The sequence below is a fragment of the Phoxinus phoxinus genome (assembly GCF_949152265.1).
Source record: "Phoxinus phoxinus genome assembly, chromosome: 22".
NCBI classification, from domain to species: Eukaryota; Metazoa; Chordata; class Actinopteri; order Cypriniformes; family Leuciscidae; genus Phoxinus; species Phoxinus phoxinus.
In genome coordinates, this window is record NC_136897.1 from 18,495,544 (window position 1) to 18,516,447 (window position 20,904).

A 20,904-nucleotide genomic window follows, 5' to 3' on the forward strand; every position below is an offset into this window, starting at 1 on the left:
AAACTGAAAAATGTTTGTTATAGGCCTAGTAACTATTTTTGCCATTCAAGTCTCTTTCTTTTTCATATACCAATAGTCTAACTTTTTAAAAAAAAAAAACCAGTCTTGAAGGAAACCATTTTATAAATATTTACACTATTTCTTTTTGGATATTTACACTAGCCTATATTTTCATGAACTCTGATTTTAAAGTTCTGCTTAGTCTACTTTATAAATTAGAATGAATACTTTTTAATTAGGAATACTTCATAATTAAATTAAAATTATTACTTTTTAAAACAACTTACACGAAGACGGCAAGACGCCAGTCATACTGAACGCAGCGCTACTCGCTTTACCGCATACAATCGTGGAATAAATGTGTTGCTGACTCTAGTAGCGCATTTCTAGTGGTCAGGCCACTGTCTATGGGTCAGGCTTGTGTTCCACGACGCTAGGTGTCAGTATAGGTCCACGACCACTGCCATGCCATTTTGACCAGAGCAACAGGAAAGACTGCGAGCACCTGTAAGTTATTCATTGTAAACACATTTGTTTACACTGTGGTATATTCATACACTTATCCTTTTTTTTTTTTTTTTGCAAAATACCTTCAACATACTGAAGAGGGTTTTAGAGCGGCTGTGTTTTATCTTTTTTTTTTAGTTTAAAGTCAGAGTTATCATGAAATTGCAGTATACATAAGTATAAATTACGACAACATGAAATACACATTTCTATGGTCTACATAAACACACTTCTTTATCTTGCTCATAACTTCTGGCACACAAAACTGTTGCAGTGGGCTGTGTTCATGGTACGAGAGGGGCTTCCTCTTCACTCTGCAAGCTGAAATGGGTATAAACAAAGATGATTATTCTAAATGTATTCAGTACAGCCTTAATGGGATTGGGGATGGGGATGGGGATGGGGATGGGGGGGGGTTACTTGAGCTACATGCCTTAGGACTAGCCTTGCTACACGGGTCTCTGGTGCGGGTTCGTAGTTTATTCACTTGAGACTCTGCAATGTCTGCTCGTTCCTCAGAATCATCCAGCTCATGTTGGATCTTCTTGTACTTGGTCAAGTTGGTATTAGCTTGCTCCTCCTACAACACAATCAGCAGGAACCACAATCAGTGATGTTTTTTTAAGTATACATGAGATGCAGCACATTAAGGTTTATTTGTAGACGCACCGCCTCCTCTGCTTGTCTCTTATAGGTCTTAACTTTGGCCTGCAGCTTGTCTATGAGTTCCTGAAGGCGAGCCATGTTCTTCCTGTCCTCCTCAGTCTGTAGAAACAGCAGGTGGTGCCACAGGCTTTATTCTTTCAGGCTCAGTGCAACTCAAGCTATTGTACTAACTACATTTAATTTGTGAATCTGTCTCATGGAGTTTGTACCTGATAGGTGAGCTCCTTGATCCTTCGCTCATATTTGCGGACTCCCTTCTGGAATTCATTGCTTTTCTTCTGCTCAGATTCCAGTTCATTCTCCAGGTCTCTCGCCTTGAGGAAAGTTTGTTTTATATTTTTACAAGGTGCAGGACATCATCAATGTCATTCAGGTTTTAATTATTTTATAGATGGCAAAAGTCATCATGCATACCTTGCTTTCCAGTTTCTGAATTTGCTTCTTGCCTCCTTTTAGAGCGATCTGCTCAGCCTCATCCAGGCGCATCTGCAGATCTTTGATGGTCTGCTCCATGTTCTTCTTCATACGTTCCAGGTGAGCGCTGGTGTCCTGCTCTTTCTTGAGCTCTTCCACCATCATGGCAGCCTGCTCGTTGGAAGCTTCATATTAAATTTCCTGTACAATACTCAACACAATTTTTACCAAAAAAAAAAACTTCTCTATGCAAGCTCCTCACATCAGTGATGGCCTTTTTGGCTTTCTCTTCTGCATTTCGGCCCTCCTGCACAGCATCATCCATCTCGCTAGACAGCGTGGAGAGATCACTCTCCAACTTTTTCTTTTGATTGAGCAGTGATGTGTTCTGGGGAGGCAGAAATAATTAAATGCCTAGGTATTATTTGCTGTGACTGCTAGGAAGAGTTACCTTCTCCAAACCTTGATGGAACATCTGGCCATTACCTGGGCATGCAGTAGGTTGACTCTCTCTGAGGTTTCCAGGAGCTCAAACTCTGCCAGTTTGCGAGCACGATCGTTCTGCTCCAGCTGGCTTCTCAGTTCTTCCACCTCAGCTGTCAGGAGGTTGTTCCTGCGTTCAGTAATGGCACCCTGTTCCTTCAGTTCTTCATTTTGGTGAATAGTCTCATCCAGCTCAATCTGAAGGTCCTTTTTATTTATAAAATGGATTTTGTTATTTAGGCTTGAGTAGGTGACTATTTGTTTAGATCATTTTGCATATATATCATGATATTAAAATAATCCCAAACTGTTTTATTTCCCACATTAATGATGCAATAGTTGAAATATGTTTGTTTTAACAGAAGCAACATTTGGATTTACCTTAACCTGTGTCTGCAGGTTACGGACCATTTTTTGGGACTCAGTGGCCAAGCGATTTGCACGGTTCAACTGAACCTCCATTTCATTCAGGTCACCCTCCATCTTCTTCTTCACCCTGATGGCTTCATTACGGGATTTTGCTTCTGCATCCAGGGTGGCTTGTATGGATTCTATGGCACGCTGATGGTTACGCCTAGTAAAGGTGAGTCAATAAGTTAGGAAGCCTCGTGGTTTAAACAATAATGGTCGTATAATGGAATGAAGTAATGGAAAATAATGGTTCAATAATCAGTTTTCCTCACTAGTTCTCACCGAAGATTGTCGATTTCCTCATCTTTCTCAGCTAGCTTCCTGTCAATGTCTGCTTTGATCAGGTTGTACTCCAGCTGTATACGCAGAGTCTTACTCTCCTCATGCTCCAGAGTGCCCTGATACAAAAATAAGGTAAGATAATTTAAGAGAATGAGAGTCCAAGTACCTTCAAGTCCGTTTTGGTGTGATATTATTCTATATAGGCCAGTTTTAAAAACCTCAGCTGCACCTGTCAAGTTATAAAACCAATTTTTTTTTGAGATTTCATTTATCAATATGTCATTCTTATCTAAAGAAAGTATTCAAGTTTTTACTTGAATCCAACTATCTTTTCTCTTTAATGCATACATACACTATGTAACCCTACCTAAAAAATTACCCACTAAACAATGTTTTTCTTTCTGTTCAAGTAAATGCTCAAGTAAACAAGTTATTTCTTTCTGTAAATGCTTAGCAAACTGGAAATTTCCCACTAACTTTGTTTAAAATGTCACACTAATAATAATTAAAAAAAATTTACATTTATGGCTTAATGTTTGTTATTCACAATTTTAAGAAAATACTTGACTCAGACAAACTTGACAAGCAAAAATTGACTCAGGATTTCACTTCTGGTTCTTAGCTACAAAAATTTCAGACACAAAAAACAGTACTTCAACTTCCTCCATTGCTGCTTGAATTTCAGTCTTCTCCATGTCCAAGCCCTTCTTGATCTTCTCAAGCTCATGAATGGTCTTCCCACCCTGGCTTATTTGGTCATTCAGGTCAGAAATCTCTTCTGTTAGAAACATGATGGATAAAATTATTGATAAAAACACATTTTGTGATTGACAATGTATGTTAGTTTGACGTCTCCATTCATAATCCTTGAAGTTCAAAACATACCCTGTAGATTTTTATTCTCCCGTTTGATGCTCTCCAGATGGTCCAGAGCCTCTTCATAAGAGTTCTTGAGTTTAAACAGCTCGGTGCTCAGATTACGAGACTCTTTCTGTGAAGATTCCAGCTCAGACTGGCACTCCTCGTACTTCTGCCTCCATTCGGACAGAATCTTGTCAAATTGCCTTTGCTTCTTATCCAGAGCAGCAGCGGCTGCATTCGAGCGCTCCAGATCTACTACAAGATCCTCAATCTCTGACTGAAGCCGATGTTTGGTCTTTTCTAGAGAGGAGCTCTTGGCGTTTGTTGCCTCGACTTGTTCCTCGGCCTCTTGGAGGCGGGTGGCCAACTTCTTCCTGTCAAGTTTAGGAATATAATGATTCAGTTTTAGATTGAATGAAGCCAGTCATTATTGTCCTTCTACTCCACACACTCACTTTGCTTCCTCAAGTTCCTCTGTCTTCTGAATGGCGTCTGTCTCATACTTGGTCCTCCATTGGGAGACCTCGGCGTTAGCCTTGGACAGTGCACGCTGCAGCTCAGTTTTGCCCTCTTGCTCTTCATCATACTGCTCCCTCAGCAGATCACAGTCATGCCTGGATGATTGCAAGGCATGAGCCAAGGAATTCTTTGACTGAAAGGAGCAGATGCCAAAGACAAGTAAAATTACTAATTTGTTCCACATTAAAACCAAAACATGTTAAGCAGTGAGGGGGGAATGGTTTCGCTTACTTTGGTTTCTTCATCTAGCTGTTTCTTGAGCTCTTCTATGTTTTGGCTAAGTGAATTCTTGGTGCGCTGCAGTTGAGACACCAGAGCTTCACGCTCCTCCAGCTTTCTGCCCTGTTCGCCTGTATTATGTAAAAATGATGTAGATTCAGAGTTAGTAGGGGTATTAAATGTCTCAAAATCGGTGCATAGATGTCTTATGGTTGAATTTGTTCAGTAGGTAGTTTTTTGGTATACCGCTTTCAGCCTGAGCGCGGGCTCGCTGCGTGTTGGTGTCACTGAGCTGTCTTTGGAGCTCCTCCACTTTGGCTTTTGACTCATTCATCTGGTCCTCATAGAGGCGACACATTTTCTCACTGGTAGCCTGGAATATTTTTATATAATGAAATAATATAATAAATTGTTTTCAATAAATTGTCTCTTACATATATGTATATGAATGAAAATATATGAAAAAAATACATATATTTGTATATATATATTATAAATTTATACACACACATGCCACATACATATTATTTATTATATGTTTCCTGTCAGATATATGAATGTTCCTTTATTTATTCTTTATTTGCATATCTAACAACACGTTGTTTTATGGAAAACCACTCAGTAATGATACTGACACAAAACTTTCTTCATATTTTTATTGAAAAAAATAATAACTTGCAGTTAAGTAAGTGAGTAATTTTTTAAGGCTGTCTGGTTATTTTATGATGCGCAGATGTCGTGTGTATATGGACTATGTTCACAGGATATTGTTCTTTTGACTTTGGCTAAAGGTCAGTCTGAAATGGGTAAAAAGTTTTCTGCACCATTTTTTGGGGGGAATTTTTTTTAAATAAATTGACCTTAAAGTTTTTTATTACACTTAGTAAATTAAAATTACTGTTAAATATAAGGGATTTTAATATTTTAATTGTAATTGTTTAAAATTATTGCTTTTTTTGCATTATTTATGTTATAGGCATATAATTAGATTTTACAATATGGTTAAATTTTTTAACATTAGTTAAAGCATTGGGTATCATGAACTAAGAATGAACAACAGTTTTCACAGCATTTATTAATCTAGGTTCATGTTAATTCATAGATATATATATTTTTTGCTAATTCATATTTGTTAATAATAGATTCACTGATGTTAATTCATAGAGCTTGAATTGTAAAAATATTTGAAATAACATTAAGCTACATTAATAAATGCTGTAAATAATTGTTCATTGTAAATAAATGATACCTAATACCCATTTAAACTTATTGTGTAAAATTTAATTTATAAATAAAATAAAATAATAATAGTATATACAAAATCAGAGCATGTAAAATTCACCCAACGAAGACTATTTAAAGTCAAAGTGTTAAAGTCAATGCTAAATTAATGCTAGTTAAATTAGATCAGAATGTGATGCATCATATTTTCCACCTTGCTCTTTGCCAGCTGCTCTAAATTTGAGGTGAGGTCATCCGCCTCCATCTTGGCCTCACTCCTCTCCTTGTCCAACTTCTGTTTGACTCGCTGAAGGCTGTCAATTTGCTCACTCAGTTCAGCCACGCTGTCTGCATGCTTTTTGCGCAGTGCAGCACTCATAGCCTCGTGGTGCAATATGGCCTCCTCAAGGTCACGGCGCAGCTTTAGAAAGTCTGCCTCCCGTTTTTTATTCATCTCAATTTGGGCTGACGTGGCACCTCCGGCTTCCTCGAGAAGCTCGCTGAGCTCTTCAAGCTCTTTGGATGCATCGCCTCGCTGTTTCTCCGTCTTCGCTCGGGCGGAACGCTCTGCTTCCAGTTCCTCTTCAAGCTCCTCAATACGGGCCTTGAACACAATGAAAAAAACAATGAAAATATGTTCTGACTGAGACATAAATTTGAAGATTAAATGGTCTAGTTTGATTTACCTGCAATTCCTTGATCTTTTTTTGAAGCTGGAGGATTAATGCTTGCTCATCTTCGATTTTCGAACTGATCTGGTTCATTTCAAAATCTTTCCTACAAAAAAATCCCGACAAATTAAGCACAGAAATGGTTTTATTTTACAGCATCTTGTCATATGATAATCTTACTTCTTTAGCTTTTCCTCTAATTGCTGCTTGTCATTTTCGAGGTCCATGACAGACTCCATTGACAGCTTCAGATCACCCTCCAGCTTGCGTTTGGCCCGTTCCAGGTCCATTCGCAATTTCTTCTCCTGTTCCAAGGATCCCTCCAACTAAAACAAGCGATTATATTATATTACTGATTCCTGACTCATTCTAGATCTGTTAACGGTCCTGCTAACATTTATCCAGCATATGAACGTACATCATCTACTTGCTGCTCGAACTTGGCTTTGGCCTTAGTCAGAGTGTTGACTTTGTCTTCCTCCATCTGCAAGTCATCCAACGTCTGCTGGTGACTCTCCTGTAAGGCCTTCTTCTCTTTGGTAAGCTTCAGAATAGTTTCATCCAAAGCTGCCATCTCTTCAATCAGATTCTTCACCTATAAAGAGGTATTTTGATTAGTTTAACAGACTTCACGCTGGCTCGACAACAAAGCTTGAGTTTAATTTTTCTTCAGAATGGCCTCACCTTGTTTTCAGTGGCATGCTTCTCCTTCTCCACCTTGGCCAAGGTTATCTCCAGATCATCCATGTCCCTTTTCAGCTCAGCACACTCATCCTCTAGCTTGCGTTTTTTTGCTAGAACGGTAGCGTTCATCTCCTCTTCGTCTTCCAGGCGTTCAGTCATCTCCTTCACTCTGGCTTCAAGATTAATCTTGGTTTTGATGAGCAGGTCACAGCGGTCCTCGGCATCTGCCAGGTTATCCTGCTCCTGTAGAGCGATTTCAAAAAGTAAATTCAAGCATTTTAACATCTGAATATGTACAATTCATTTGATTCTTTTTGGACTATTTCAGAATTTATTGTGTATCAGCATTAAAACTCTATACAATTGTAGATGATCTTTCCCTAAAACCTAAATAGATCATGTTTAAATTAGTGATTTGGAGAAGAAAGGCAGTTTTATACTTCTATGGCTACTGTAGCTCATTTTGTGGTGTTTATGAGCAAACAGTGTTTGCCACTTGAACTGCAAACTGGTATTGTATGATACTTACTGCCTGAAGTTGCAGGAAAAGGTCATTCTTCTCTTGGATCAGGCTGACCTGTTTCTCTTCCAGCTCTTTGCGTTTGGACTCTGATTTCTCTAGTGCCTCCTTTAGCTTCAGGAACTCCTCTTTTAGAGCGGCCAGCTCTTTTTCTGTGGCTGCGCTCCTCAGCAGGGGCTTGATTTTGAAAAAAAGTTTCATCCACGGCCAGTTCTTCACAGTGTTGAAGGCCCGAATATTCCATTGGATGATCATCAGAGCCTCCCTAATGACAAAAGGCAGGTATAAACATTCTCTTTAAGTCACGTCAGTCTACTTGGTGGACATCTTGGTGATACAAGTACGGCTCCTTTATAGTTAAATTGGGGGCGAATGAAAACTGTTGGAATTAAGTTTTACAATTTTGTTTCTTTAAATCAAATTATGCTAAAATACTATATATTTTCAAGCTGTCCAGTTACATCATGTGATTGGCTCTTTAACCTGAAAAGTCAGGCTTCCATTCTTACAGCCACCATTTTGAACTTGACTATTTTAGGTTTTACTGTCTCTAGTCCAATTCTTTTTTATTTAACAATACAATTAGTTTTTGTTTTATAGTTGCAGTTTTTGTCTCATTTATTTATTAAGTATTTCTGCAGTCTTATCATTCATCTATATTTAAACTATAAAAACACTGTGTTAACTACATGAACATACACTATTGATGCATCATGGGCAGTGTTATTTTAGTATTATTTATATACTTTTATTGTATTTATAAATATATTTTCACTTCTTTTTAATTGTCATTACATTTTTTAGTATATATATATATATATATTTTTTTTTTTACTTCAGTTAGTTGACAAGGCAAGATTTCAAATTTTTAATATTTATATTTAATTTTATTTGAGCTTTATTTCAGTTGGTGAAAACACTTTTTAATAGTTTTAGTTAACAATATCAACACTGATCATGAGAAGACTCTCACCCCCATATGACCCACTGGCTTATGTCCATGAATGCATGAAATGACGCTCATTTTAGTTAGTCTATTACTGGGGCGACTTTCAGATGTCATGCACTTGCTGTCACAGTTCTGCGGTTACTACTTTTGGGATGACGGCATAGAATTCGGTCTGATCAAATAGCTGCCATGCATCTGTGCCCCAGGCCACCCAAAAGGTGAAGTGCCTAATATTTATTTAGAAACCGAGGCCTTCTGTTGGACCAGCGGCTTTAATCCTTTGCCAGTCTGTAGATATGCTTTCAATGTGGTCCTTTAGAGGCACAGGCGCCTTGGCAAAACAGATCTTTGAGAAGGGAGCTGGCCTGTATTTTTAGTGGGGAGTGGGGTGAGCAGCTGCCATGTGACCCACTGAGCCTATAAGCTTTAAGGACACTGTCTGCATTGTCTAATAAAGGGAAAGGGTGGAGGTCATGGATATGGACATGGAAAACCTTACATGTTTCACAGAGAGTGTCGGAGCGTATAAAGGGTCTCGGCCACACATGCACATGGACAAATGCATTTCTGAAGACACACGCCTCACACACTCCATCCACATGGCCCCAAAATACCTCTCATATGTTAAGGGTTGAGAGGTATCATGTGACAACAGCTTGCTGCTATCTTTATTAGGAGTGAACCTGTTGGATATCAGTATAGTTTTGTGAATATTTGTGTAGGGCGGCATCATTTCAGAGTTAGAATATGGAGAATATAAGAGCATGGAAGCCATTTTCTCTATACTGGTGGATTGAAAGCAGGTAAGAGCTGTTAGCAGGGTAAAGCTGCGGTCACATTTACTGTGGTTGTGTGCATTTTCGAGGTCACAATCATCTGTATTAATCTGCACGATCAGGAATTTTGCCTTGCAGATGCTGCATCAGGTTCATAGTGGTCACCCGAATTTACAGCATTGTGACTTCTCTGTGAGCTAGGCTTCAAAAATCACTACACTCTTAAAAAAGAACAATAGACATTTTTGCTACCGTGAAATTTTGCTACCGTGACCACACTTTAAAGCTGAATATGTAAAGTATGAATATTTTGTATTCAGAAAAATCTACAAATCTATTTACAATGGCCCCAAAATATATTTTGCCTCTTAAACCACACTTAACATCTTCAAACAAATTATGATAGAGCTTTTCTTAGTACTTCTTCTTTCTTTACTTTTGTGAGTCATTTTAGCAATTATTTTTGACCTACTGGGGTCGAAGTGATGGATGTTTCACTAACTTTTGATAATCAGAAAATGTTCAATTAAATTGTCCTACTACTGTACAGAGACTTTTTTTTTTGGTGCAATATCTTTCTTTAAAATGTTATCTAATACAATGACTTTCATTCATTTTTAAGTGTGACTTAAATGTCCAAATATGTTCAGGGGCATCCATTTGAATGTTAGTAGCAATTTTGCATGCAATCGCGTATTACTTCATCTCCATCATCTTCTTCAGCTCCATCCTCATGATCTTTCCACGGCTGGCCGCCTGCAGCAGAGTGAGAACTTTAGCCAGACGCTCGTCCCTCATCTCCTCTAGGTGTCCCAGCAGACCGGCCTTAAAGAACACCTGTAATGCAGAGACACAGACTGTTGATTTAGACAATTTTGTTTTCTGTTCAGAGTAGCGCCTCTGATTGATGTCCCATTGCTTGAGGCTCAAAGCAACAAACACTCTTACTATCTGAAGTCTGACTTGCCTTAGTATGCCCAAATCTATATTGATTATGGTCGATTTCCAGTGAAGCCAGCAGTTTCTCTGCAGCCTTCCTGCTGTCCACAAACTTGTCATCAGGGATAGCGTGAGGATTCAGAATGCGATATCTTTAAAATGGAGGATTTACACATCGTCATTGTTTATGCCATATGGATTTTTTATAGTGCCTTTTTTATGTAAAAGTGTGTAAACAGTAGCTCTTCTTACCGTTGTTTGAATTCGGCATAAATAATTCTGTTAGGAAATCCCTTCCTGCAAATACGAATACCCTCCAGCACTCCATTACAGCGCAACTGGTGCAGCACCAGGAAAGCGTCCATAATTCCTGCAAATAAGACAAAAATGTTTTAGTTGGATGTTTGTGCTGAGGTTTTGCAGCTTGGATACTTTTTCAGGCCATTGTTTTAGTGTAACATAAAGCTGTAATTTTTGATTGATGCTCAGAAATAGTGATTTTCATGAAAATCCTGTTGGTTTGGATGTGTTGAAGTGCTCAGTGCAGCACCTGGTGTTTTGGTCTCATTGGGGATGATGCAGCGCACAAAATGGGGCTGAGTGCTCCGCAAGTTTGTCATCAACTTGTTGAGATTCTCCTGTAGGTGAGAAGCAATCAAGGGACACGTTCCTGTAAGTCATGTTGTACAGCAGTGTTTCCACATTTTACACTGCACATGCATTCAACAACTGCAAAGGTGTAGTTCTCCTCAAAACAACATTGTCAAGTGTGTTTCTAGACTTACCTTGAGTTGTTGATGTTCTTTGTGGGAACAGACAGAACAGGAGCCAGCACAGACTTAAAGTGATGTTCATGTGTCATTGCTCTAAACATCACTGCAAGTCTTAACTGCCTCCCTCTTAGTACTGACGAGTTTTGATTTTTTTGTTTTAATGACCGTGAATAATTATTTCTGTAATAAATATCAGTTTCTACCTAGCGCAAGTAGCAGAAAAGTCTTGTTATATTCACACCTTGTGTAGCTGTGACACTGTCTGGAAGGAAGCAGCCTTTTTCCTCTTTTCTTTGCCTCCTGTTTTTGTGTCAGAGGCTAAAGGGAAAAAAAATAGTTTAGAATAAGTATTCTATGGTTTAGAAAACAATTGTGGTATATTTCAGACAGAATGTGTGGGTTATTTACCTGAGTCAGAGCCAACATAATTCTCAAAGAGACAACCCAGAAGCTTGTTGGCCGATTTCTGGAAACAGATTACCACTGTTTCATTCAGGGGGTCTTTGTTTTTGTCTAACCAACCAGCAATATTGTATGGCACCTGAAATTCAGATAAAACACTTTTTAAGTAATATTCAATATCTTTTTTCAGCAGGGTCACTTAAAAGCAGCTTAAACCAGCATCATAGCCTGATTTGTATTTTTTTAGAGAGCACTTTTCAGCTGGTCAGGCTGGAAGACCAGCTTAAACCTGCTAAAGCCAACAAACTGACTGGTTTAAGTTGTTTTTCAGCAGAGAAAGAACCAAAAAATATTATAAAATACATAATATACTTTTAATATCAGGTGCTACCTAAGAGACCTTTACATTTAGTCTTGTTCAAGCTCTATTATTGGTACAAACTCACCACTCCTGCATAGTGACCCAGCTCAAAATGAGCCTCATACTTTCTCTTCTTGTCAGGCCTTGGCTTTTGGAAATTGGCAGACTTGCCAAGGTGATTGTCAAACAGCTTAGCCTTGAAGCTGTTGTCGGAAGCTTTAGGGAACATGCACTCCTCTTCAAGGATGGACATAATTCCTAAGGGCTAACAAAGAGAAAGAGAAAAAAGCTCAGAAGGGTGTAATAATATTCTTGGTAAATTCTGCAATAAAAAATATTTGCTATGATGTTCCTATCATGTTTCAACTGCAAAAAAATAAAATAAAAACCTTTTCAATGAGGTCAATGCAGGCTTGGAGGTCAAGCCCAAAGTCGATAAAGGTCCACTCAATGCCCTCCCTTTTGTACTCCTCTTGTTCCAGGATGAACATGTGGTGGTTGAAAAACTGTTGCAGTTTCTCATTGGTGAAGTTGATGCAGAGCTGCTCGAAGCTGTTGAGCTGTTGAGAGAATCCACATGACAGATGCACAAGTGTGAATGCCGGCGGAAATCTAGATAAGTGCGGTGTGGAATTTCGAGAGTCACTCACCTCAAAGATCTCAAAGCCGGCGATGTCCAGCACTCCGATAAAGAACTGCCGTGGCAGAGCGGTGTAGAGCGTCCTATTTATACGTCCCACCAACCACTTGAACATGCGATCATAAGTGGCTTTGGCCAGAGCTCCCAAGGCATAGTTAACCTGGTGGAGCCACACAATGTGTGTGGAGCACATTAAGACCACAGCTGTCACTTACATGGATTGCAACAGTTGCCTGGATACCAGGCTGATTTCTCAGGCTTATTTATTCCTTGTATCTTAATAGATCAACAGTAAATGTCAGTGGTTTCCACATGCATTAATACTGACAGCAAATAATCATTATTATTCCCCCCAAATTTGTATTTTTTTCTTTCTGTAACCATAGACACACATCCATAGACAGGATTTTGGGAACACTTCTCACCTGTTCGACATTCTGTCCTTTAACCACATACTCGTTGCCCACCTTCACTCTAGGGTGCAGAAGACCCTTCATGAGGTCTGCTGAGCTAACACCCATCAGGTAGGAGGCCTTATCAGCACCTGGAAAGATCATTTCATTTAAGTTTTGGACCATCTTTAAGGCATATTTGTAATAGACAAGTCAGGTTATGGATTTACACTAACTTTCAGTGCCATCGGTCTCTGCCTGCTCCTCCCGCTGCTTCTGTTTGAATTTCATGTTCCCGAAGTGCATGATGGCGCCTACTATTTTATAGCAGCCGTACTTTTCTTCTGGAGTAAAGCCAAGGATGTCCATGGCATGCTGGATGAAAAAGAGAATGATTTTGCAGGCTTTTTTTTTTCATTTGGTCTTTGTAGGTGATGAAATTCATTTTTCACAGCTTACATCAGTAGCCATAAGTTCCTGCCCATCATCCATGTTCTCCACCGTTGTCACTCCTTGGGAGCAGAAATGGTAGTCATAGGGATTTGAAGAGACCAGAAGCATGTCTGAAATCCACAAGGAAAGAATGAATAAAGGATTTTCTTGAATAATAGGTCAATAAAATACACAATTATAGCATTTATCATACCAAGAAGTTCAGGCTTCTTTTGTGACATGATCTGGTAGAAGATGTGGTAACTTCTCTCTCCAGGCTGCTGAAATATAACTCTGGATTTTTCCAGTAGATCTATACAAACAATTTGAAGAAGAAAAAAAATCACTGCACTGTCAGGTTTTACATTTTGGAATGACATAAACTAGAAGGGCATCATCATCCTTCTAACAAGTTACTTACACAAGTCAATGTCAGCGGAAGCCAGTTTCCCTGTTGGTCCGAAATGGATCCTGATGAACTTACCCTAGAGCAAGAATTCAGAGCAAGAATGTAAATAAATTTGCACATTATGTATTATCTTATGACGCATATGGTTGAACACCATGATAATATGCAGTCATTATAATTTTACAGTATGGTAAAATCAGTCTTTTTGTGAATGTGAGAGGAGCAGACTTAAGAACTACAACATTGGTCTATATAGTGTCAGATACTCACAAAACGGGACGAGTTGTCGTTCCTCAGTGTCTTGGCATTTCCAAAAGCCTCCATTGCAGGATTAGCTTCAAGGATCTGGTCCTCTAAAGTACCCTGGGAGAAGTAGTTTTATAATTGATGAGATTTTCAGCTTAATTTGTTCCGGTTTATGCAATATTTCTCCACGGATGAAGATATACTCACCCCTGTTTTAGTTGCAGGGGCCTTAAAACAAAAAAAGCAAAAAAAAAGGTGTTTTTTTTTAACATTACCAATACATTACATTACATTTCTCAGCTTCTATTTTTATTATATTATTATATTCTATATTAAATGGACTGATTGTTTAATATGAATGTGATAAAGTGCATGTAACATTTTTAAATGACCCATTTCTCAGTATTTAAGTTTGACTTAAAATGCTAATTCATAGACTATTATGGGTTAAGAATGAAAAAAAAAACAGGGTAAAATCTTGTTAGCTCACATCAAATACAACAAAGTATTTAACTATGATATGATACAGATTTTTTTTAAATGGAGTGTAAAAACTGTAATAGGAAGTAAAGATGTATGGCCAGCTTGAAATGTTAATCACAAGTTCGTTTCACAGAAAAACTTCAAGAACAAGGAGGAAAAATGCAGGAAATGATGTGCTGAGGACATGTGCTGATTGAAGACAGAGTCAGGTTAACCCCACAAAAACATTTGGGGAAACTGGCAAAGACATATGCAAATGAAAGGGAGAGTCAAACCTCAGTCTAGATGTCCATTTACAATAATAGAAAACAAGTTATAATACATAGAGCTAAAGTCACTGTAAAATTGTGCCAGACACCTAGATGAGGAACGACTTCAAAATGATAATGACAAACACTTGCCAGCATGAGAGGTAAAAAAAGAAAAGCTGATTGAAAAAGAAGAGGGACATGATGTGAGGGAAACCGAGAGAGCGTTGTCTTACTCCTTTTTTAGTTGCCGCCTCACCCAGGGCTGCTACTATGGCAAAATACTGAATTACACGTTTCGTGTTTACCGTTTTGCCAGCACCAGATTCTCCGCTATGAGTATCAAGAAATCATTGAGTGATAAGACATTGAAAAAGAAAAAAAGAAAGAAAAATACCATAGCAAAGAACATTAGAAAAAACAGTGCAACAAAATATTCTTTTTCAAAAAAGAAAGAAAAAGTCACCTGAAAAATTGTTCAAAGAATAATTTGTTTAAAAAACAAACAAAAAAACGTTTTTTACCAGACTGAAAATGTGTGTGTTAATGCAACAATACAGAATGTGTACAGATATGTCCAAACTTACGTGATTAGCATGGACTGATTATCCCGATCTGTGTAGGGAAACAATGACACAATTTTAGGTCATAAAGGGCTTTTCTCCATTGGATAAAGTGTGTTAGGAGAAAATGATCCCTCCTGTAAGTTATGGTAGAGGGCAGGGAAGAGACAAGCAATCATTTCACTTAATACTTACTGCGCAACATGTCATTGTAGGCATTGTCAGCGATGGAATAGATGTGAGGTGGAGCCTCGGAGCGACGTTTGCCTTTGTAAGCAGCCACTACAGGGGACGTGTAGACGGGAAGCCGTTTATATGGGTTCACGGTCACACAGAACAGTCCAGAGTACGTCTGCCATGAGAAGATTTGACAAGATTAATCTCAGGTACAGTATTTAGTCACGATAAATGACCAATTCTTTGGGCTTCAATTCCTTTATTCTATAAATCTTGGTGAATAGAGAAATGGAGCAGAGGGTTGAATTATAAGCATGGACCTTAATTTTTTTTATGATGCTTACATTTGCAAAGCCAAAAAAAAATCATAATAAGAAAAATATACTTTTACTATTTAATTTTATTTAACACATTTTTATGTAAATATGGCAATGGTACATTCAGCATTGTTAAAGTTAAATTAATATATATATATTTTTTAATCCAAAATAGTCATAACTAAATAATAATTGCCAAATGCCTTGAAGTTGGACCCCCTGGGGCTGAAGACTCCTAACTTATACAAAATAAATAGCCTCAGAATAAAAACAGAGAAAATTTTATTTCTCATAATGTAACTTTTAATATACAGCCCGATCTCAGAAAATCATGTAACTATTTTACAAGATGACGTAAATTTGTACGATTTGATTAGTACGGAAATATTTTTTTAGGACAAAATAGCAAGAAGGTTCACCCCTAATACTAACCATCAGTGAGGCATACGCATATTGAGTGACATTTTTTTTATGAGATTGTACAAATTCGTATGAATTAACCACCAATTCACCTTAATGTAAAATAGTTACAAACTGACATTTAGAGTTTTGTTATATTTTACAATGTGGCTTTATTTTTTTTTACGTTAACTTCACTATTAACTTTTTTTTTCTACAGACTTCCATATTTTAGTTTTACCATGTACATAATCTGTTTAAATACACTTCAGGAAACCATAAACTCCCTGAGATGACTTTATGAGATACTTTGAATATGGTAGTTATAAAGGACATGCCTCTAGGGAATTCACTTGTATTTGTCCCTTGGCAAAGGCAAGTGTTAAATTCATTACTGTGACTGTAAAGTTCTATGAATAGTGCCGCCCCTCTATGTTTAATGCCCCGGTCAGGTTATTTGTGGCATCAAAGATTAGTGAGAAAGGGCAGATCTTTTCTTTGCTTTGAGCTGTGATGTGATGGTACCAACATAGATCATCCAACTGCTGTAGCGCCTCCGCAGATTACAGAGCACCGAAGCTTCATTCAGGTGTGTGAGCATGGCCATGTCCTCTATCATGTCAAACTTCGGTGGGTTCATCTGTTGAATGTCATCGTCCTTGACGGTTAAGCACTACAGGATTCAGATGGAATAAATACAGTGTAAAGGGTCAGAACATGGTTGTGTAGATAAGGGACAGAAAACCAACTTTTGTATTATTCCTTATTACATGGCTCTCTAAAAATTTTAATTCTGATTGACCAATCGCATATTGAGCTGTCAAATATTTTTATATTTTTAAATGACCGCTAAACTAGATCAAAGTTCCTCATGTCAACATAGTACCGGTGCTACTTGCATGCCTCTCGTATCACTCCGCTGACTTTAGCGCACTTTAAAATAGTTAATGTCGCCATCTGGCGACTCAAAACGGGTTATTACTAGCCTACTACGGCTTGTACAAATAGCCTCAGAAAATACTCTAAACATTATCATTGTTAATATAGCCTATGCTAAATATAAAACATTTGATATGGCGAGGCTTAGAAGAAAACCAAAACGTTGACCGGAAGACCGTCGAACAGGTATAGGCTAGTGCAAAGTGGATGACTTGAAATATAGGACAAGTTACATTGATAAACATCGTTGTTAACTAGTTAATTGTTTAGAAATTGCTAACTTGAATTGCAGGTTTAGCTAATAATAAAAATTATAATATGCCCCTATCATGATTAAATATCTTACGCAATGTTGGCCTTTTACATTAGCCGGGTAGCCTATTTTCCTCAATGGTAAAATAATTTAAACTCAAAACAATATTTCATGTCTATAGTATGCAGGCTATTTATGTAGGTAAATTGTAGAATAGTGTAGCAAGTCATTATCGCACAATAAAACATAAATTAGCCTACAATTTAATTTAATTAGCCTATGATTCTACCACTTAAGTCAAAGCCCTATTATTGCAGCAAAAGTTCATTTGTTTTGGCATATCCGCAAATCATTAAACTCAGATGTCCTCATTTGATAGTTTTTACATGATAAATCGAATTCCATTAAAAAGTCTTACCATTCCATCCTTCGTCTCAACGATGACTTTGTCACCATCAATCTCCCTGATTTCCACCTCAGTGTACGCGTCCTTTTCATCTGGTATCCAAGCGCGTTTCTTTCCTGCGCACAAGGAAGTCTGTCAATATCCATGCGTCGAGAAAGTTTATCGATGGTTTGTTTGTTATGAATCCAGTATTCAATGGCACAATTATTTCAATAGCCTATGCCTTTTTCAACATTAACAGTTTAAGAATCTAACATGCAATTACGAACACCTAAAAGCAGCCCCGTAAACCAGATGCCAAGTATTTCAAAGAGAATTGAAGTGTTCGTATCCGCTGTAAAACAATTGTTGAAGTCACTTGAAAATGTATTTCAAGTACCATCAAACGCCACAGTTTGCGCTGCCAGCAGCTCCAGGTTGGATTTGCGCAGAAACGGTGCAGCTTCTCCAAACTCCTTCATATCCAACAGTCTCGACATGATGATAAATCCACCGCTCCTTTACTCGCTGAAGACAAAACTTTCCAGATACCTTAAAAGAAGACAAATACTTTTGGTTACACTTAAAATTCAATAATTTAAAAAGTAAAATGAAAAATATAGGCTATTATGTTAACAAAAAGTAAAATAGTAGCCTACAAAATGTAACATAGAGGGAATAATCACAAACAATTACAATTTAAATTAAACATATGTTCCAGGAGGTGTATTATGTAATACAACTAAGCGTTGCATTACTGACACAAATGAAAAGTTTAAGGTTTAAAAGTCTGATTTGATAGATTCCTGCATTGTAGTATAAACAAATGATCAATTAAATAAAATGACTCAAAGTGTCCAGTCATAATTTGCTAACTGACCTTAACACGGACTGAACGTGTGGAGTGGCCAAACTCCTTTTATCATCTCCTCCAAGGTCATGGTCACAGAAATTATCATGTGTCACCTCCTCCACCGCCTATTGGTGCTTACTGTGTGCCCAAACTGACACAAAAGGGCAAGCCGCATTTTTATCTTTACCCAAACCCAAGCATAGTTATTTCTATGGCAGCATTAAAATGCAGACTAAGTGAGTGGAGGGCACTGATTAGAAACTAATCAATAATCCTTTTTTGTTTTTTTTTGACAAAATTTACATTTTCATTTTGGATAATTATGTAGCTTACCGAAGTGAAATTAAATTATATTTTTCAGCTTTTTGACAATAAAACCAGCAATCATTCGACTACAGCAATAAAAGCAATTAATATTAATGACATTACAAATTTAATTCGTTTTTTTTTTATTCATGTTTTTAGCTTTTATGCGTTTCATGTTTCTAATTTCAAAATGATTGCCTGTTCTGTAAAATGTTAAGTACTTTTATAAGCAACTAGTGAGTTTATTTTCCTGTGAACAGCATTTCTATCTGTGACTATCATCATAACAATATCAATCAAGCCGATTATCAGATCGAAATAGATGCATGTTTAGTGCTAATTGAGACAGCTTTGTAACTGCTATCACCATAACAAATGAGCATCAACTTAACACTTGTGTTTTTAATTAATGCAATTATAATTAACATATTTCACAGTTCATAATTCATAGTTTTCACTGTTAATAATTTTTCTTCGAGTTATATTTTGATTTCAACACCGACAATCATCTGAGCGGCTGTGGTCACTGCAAAATTCCCCCGGCCCCTGCTTGGATAAAGGTTACAGAGATCCACTCAGCGGCAACAAGCAACACCCTTACCATTGGCTCCTTAACATCTCTTCAATAACTCGTCAACAATTCTCTCCTCAACATACAGGACAAGTATTAGGTGAACATAATGGCCATGTGTTCGGTCTTCTCCCTTACTCTAATTGCTTGTTTGCGGAATCCTTTGTTGTAAACGCCAGCGGAGAGAGGCATTGTGTGTGTGTGTGGGCAAGTAAATGCAACCCTAGACGAAATTACTAAAGGGTCCCTTGTGCTTGACATGATATGGGACGCTAAAAATACATGCCAATATAAGCCAAGATGCACTGCTCTTAATGATAATAGCAACATAATTGAGATGGATTTTCTTTCCACGATGGAAATGAGCACAATTTTCTGATTGAGTTGAAGGGAAATCAGTACAATAACTCAGTCATAAATGTAGCATGGCTTGGGGGAAAAAACACCAGGCTAGTTTTTGTTAATATTTTCTTAAAGGGATAGTTCACCCAAAAAATGTATATTCTGTCATCATTTACTCACCTTTGAGGTGCTCCAAACCTGTATGAGTTTCTTTCTTCAGCTGAACACAAAAGAAGATATTTTGAAGAATGTTGGTAACCAGAAAGTTGATGGCACCCATTGACTTCCATAGTAGAAAAAAATATGCTATGGAAGTTCCTGCCGTCAACTAGGATTACCAACATTCTTCAAAATATCTTTTGGGTTCAACAGAAGAAAGAAACTCTTACAGGTTTGGAACAACATGAGGGGGAGTAAACAATGACAAAATGTAAATTTTTGGGTGAACTATCCCTTTAAGTTAGCAATTCCATGTGGCTTCAGACCTTCTCATATAATAATTCACACATCCAGGCCACTTCACTGCCGACTCACATTTTTGATATACGAAACGGCAGGTGTGGCGCAGAACTTTCCAGACAAAGTGCTAAAATAACAGGCCTAAATTCAGCTTATAATGCAGGCAGCCAGTGCTACTTTTCCACTATGGTGTCAGTGCAGTAATTGAGCGTGCTGGAGAGCAGCGCCTCTTTTTACACACCGGCCCCTGTGGATCTGACCTTGAGATCAGTGTCCTTGTATGTGGAAAAGGGGTAAAGAGTGTGGACCAAAAGGGGAGGGGGCTCATAGTGTCCCGATATAGACAAGAATACTCCATCCCTGCTTCATGCCAAAGGCTGACATTCCTGACAAAGAGCAATAGACAAGAGCTATTGTCAAAGACTGCTTATTGTTTAAGAAAGAAATCACTCAACAAAATGACAAATTTACAGGACGCAGACAGCATTATGAACATAGCATTGAAACCTGTTACTGCTATTGTTATCAATCCTATGGCAATTTAGTGGAATAACTACAAATGATTGTTGTTGTTGGGACTGCAGCTATCTTTTGGCTAAGCAAGGAGTGTTACGTTGATGACTGAAACTTTCTTGCGCTTCATTTAGATATAGCAGGCCAGTTGAGGGCTATTCTGGGACGCTTCATAAGTGTGGCAGCTGCGTTATGTACAGCCTCACTTGCTAGTCTGTGGAGAAAAACGTTGACAGACAGATAAAACGTGAGAGATACTGAAATCAGAGGGTGCCTGCAACATTTCAGATTCTTCTATGTACACGCAACATTTAGGAAG

The 20,904-nt window shown here is 37.9% G+C and overlaps 2 protein-coding genes across 5 annotated transcripts in view; one reads left to right on the top strand and one right to left on the bottom strand.

The window, feature by feature from the left end:
- Positions 1-285: 285 nt before the first annotated feature.
- On the bottom strand, positions 286-18,465 carry myh7ba (myosin, heavy chain 7B, cardiac muscle, beta a). 2 transcript variants are annotated; one of them, XM_079596860.1, is made up of 43 exons: positions 18,422-18,465; positions 17,942-18,093; positions 17,575-17,678; positions 16,494-16,637; positions 15,267-15,423; positions 15,096-15,123; positions 14,745-14,841; positions 13,985-14,005; positions 13,802-13,894; positions 13,544-13,607; positions 13,337-13,435; positions 13,150-13,253; positions 12,927-13,065; positions 12,724-12,842; positions 12,309-12,458; positions 12,048-12,218; positions 11,744-11,923; positions 11,304-11,436; positions 11,137-11,213; positions 10,673-10,760; positions 10,375-10,492; positions 10,151-10,274; positions 9,884-10,020; positions 7,468-7,723; positions 6,939-7,181; positions 6,673-6,849; positions 6,435-6,580; positions 6,270-6,360; positions 5,798-6,187; positions 4,609-4,735; positions 4,375-4,493; positions 4,080-4,276; positions 3,649-3,998; positions 3,417-3,541; positions 2,764-2,879; positions 2,452-2,644; positions 2,074-2,277; positions 1,850-1,975; positions 1,588-1,758; positions 1,383-1,487; positions 1,177-1,272; positions 941-1,087; positions 286-828 (listed from the first exon to the last, which is right to left on the bottom strand). In XM_079596860.1, the coding sequence occupies exons 2-43, from the start codon at positions 18,039-18,041 to the stop codon at positions 817-819; spliced, it is 5,838 nt and encodes a 1,945-aa protein (XP_079452986.1). In that variant the 5' UTR covers positions 18,042-18,093; positions 18,422-18,465; the 3' UTR covers positions 286-816. The 2 variants fall into 2 exon arrangements, with proteins under 2 accessions (XP_079452986.1, XP_079452987.1); XM_079596861.1 differs by lacking the exons at positions 14,745-14,841; positions 16,494-16,637; positions 17,575-17,678; positions 17,942-18,093; positions 18,422-18,465 and having other exon boundaries at positions 15,267-15,407.
- Positions 2,516-20,904, top strand: part of tp53inp2a (tumor protein p53 inducible nuclear protein 2a) — a 43,300-nt gene continuing 24,911 nt past the window's right edge. Inside the window, exons 1-2 of one of the 3 annotated variants that reach the window (XM_079596867.1) lie at positions 2,516-2,653; positions 2,795-2,895. The gene's annotated coding sequence lies outside the window, so the exon portion shown is untranslated. Of the gene's footprint in view, positions 2,654-2,794; positions 2,896-15,349; positions 15,458-20,904 lie in introns of those variants that run through there. The other 2 variants (XM_079596866.1, XM_079596869.1) reach the window with 2 other exon arrangements.

Coding starts and splice junctions, on each gene's coding strand:
- myh7ba (XM_079596860.1), bottom strand. CDS start 18,041: ATGTCGAGACTGTTGGATATGAAGGAGTTTGGAGAAGCTGCACCGTTT. Junction 14,006..14,744: donor AGGCGGCAACTAAAAAAGGA/GTAAGACAACGC, acceptor TTTTGTTTTAAG/GCCCCTGCAACTAAAACAGG. Junction 12,843..12,926: donor AGAGACCGATGGCACTGAAA/GTTAGTGTAAAT, acceptor TGATCTTTCCAG/GTGCTGATAAGGCCTCCTAC.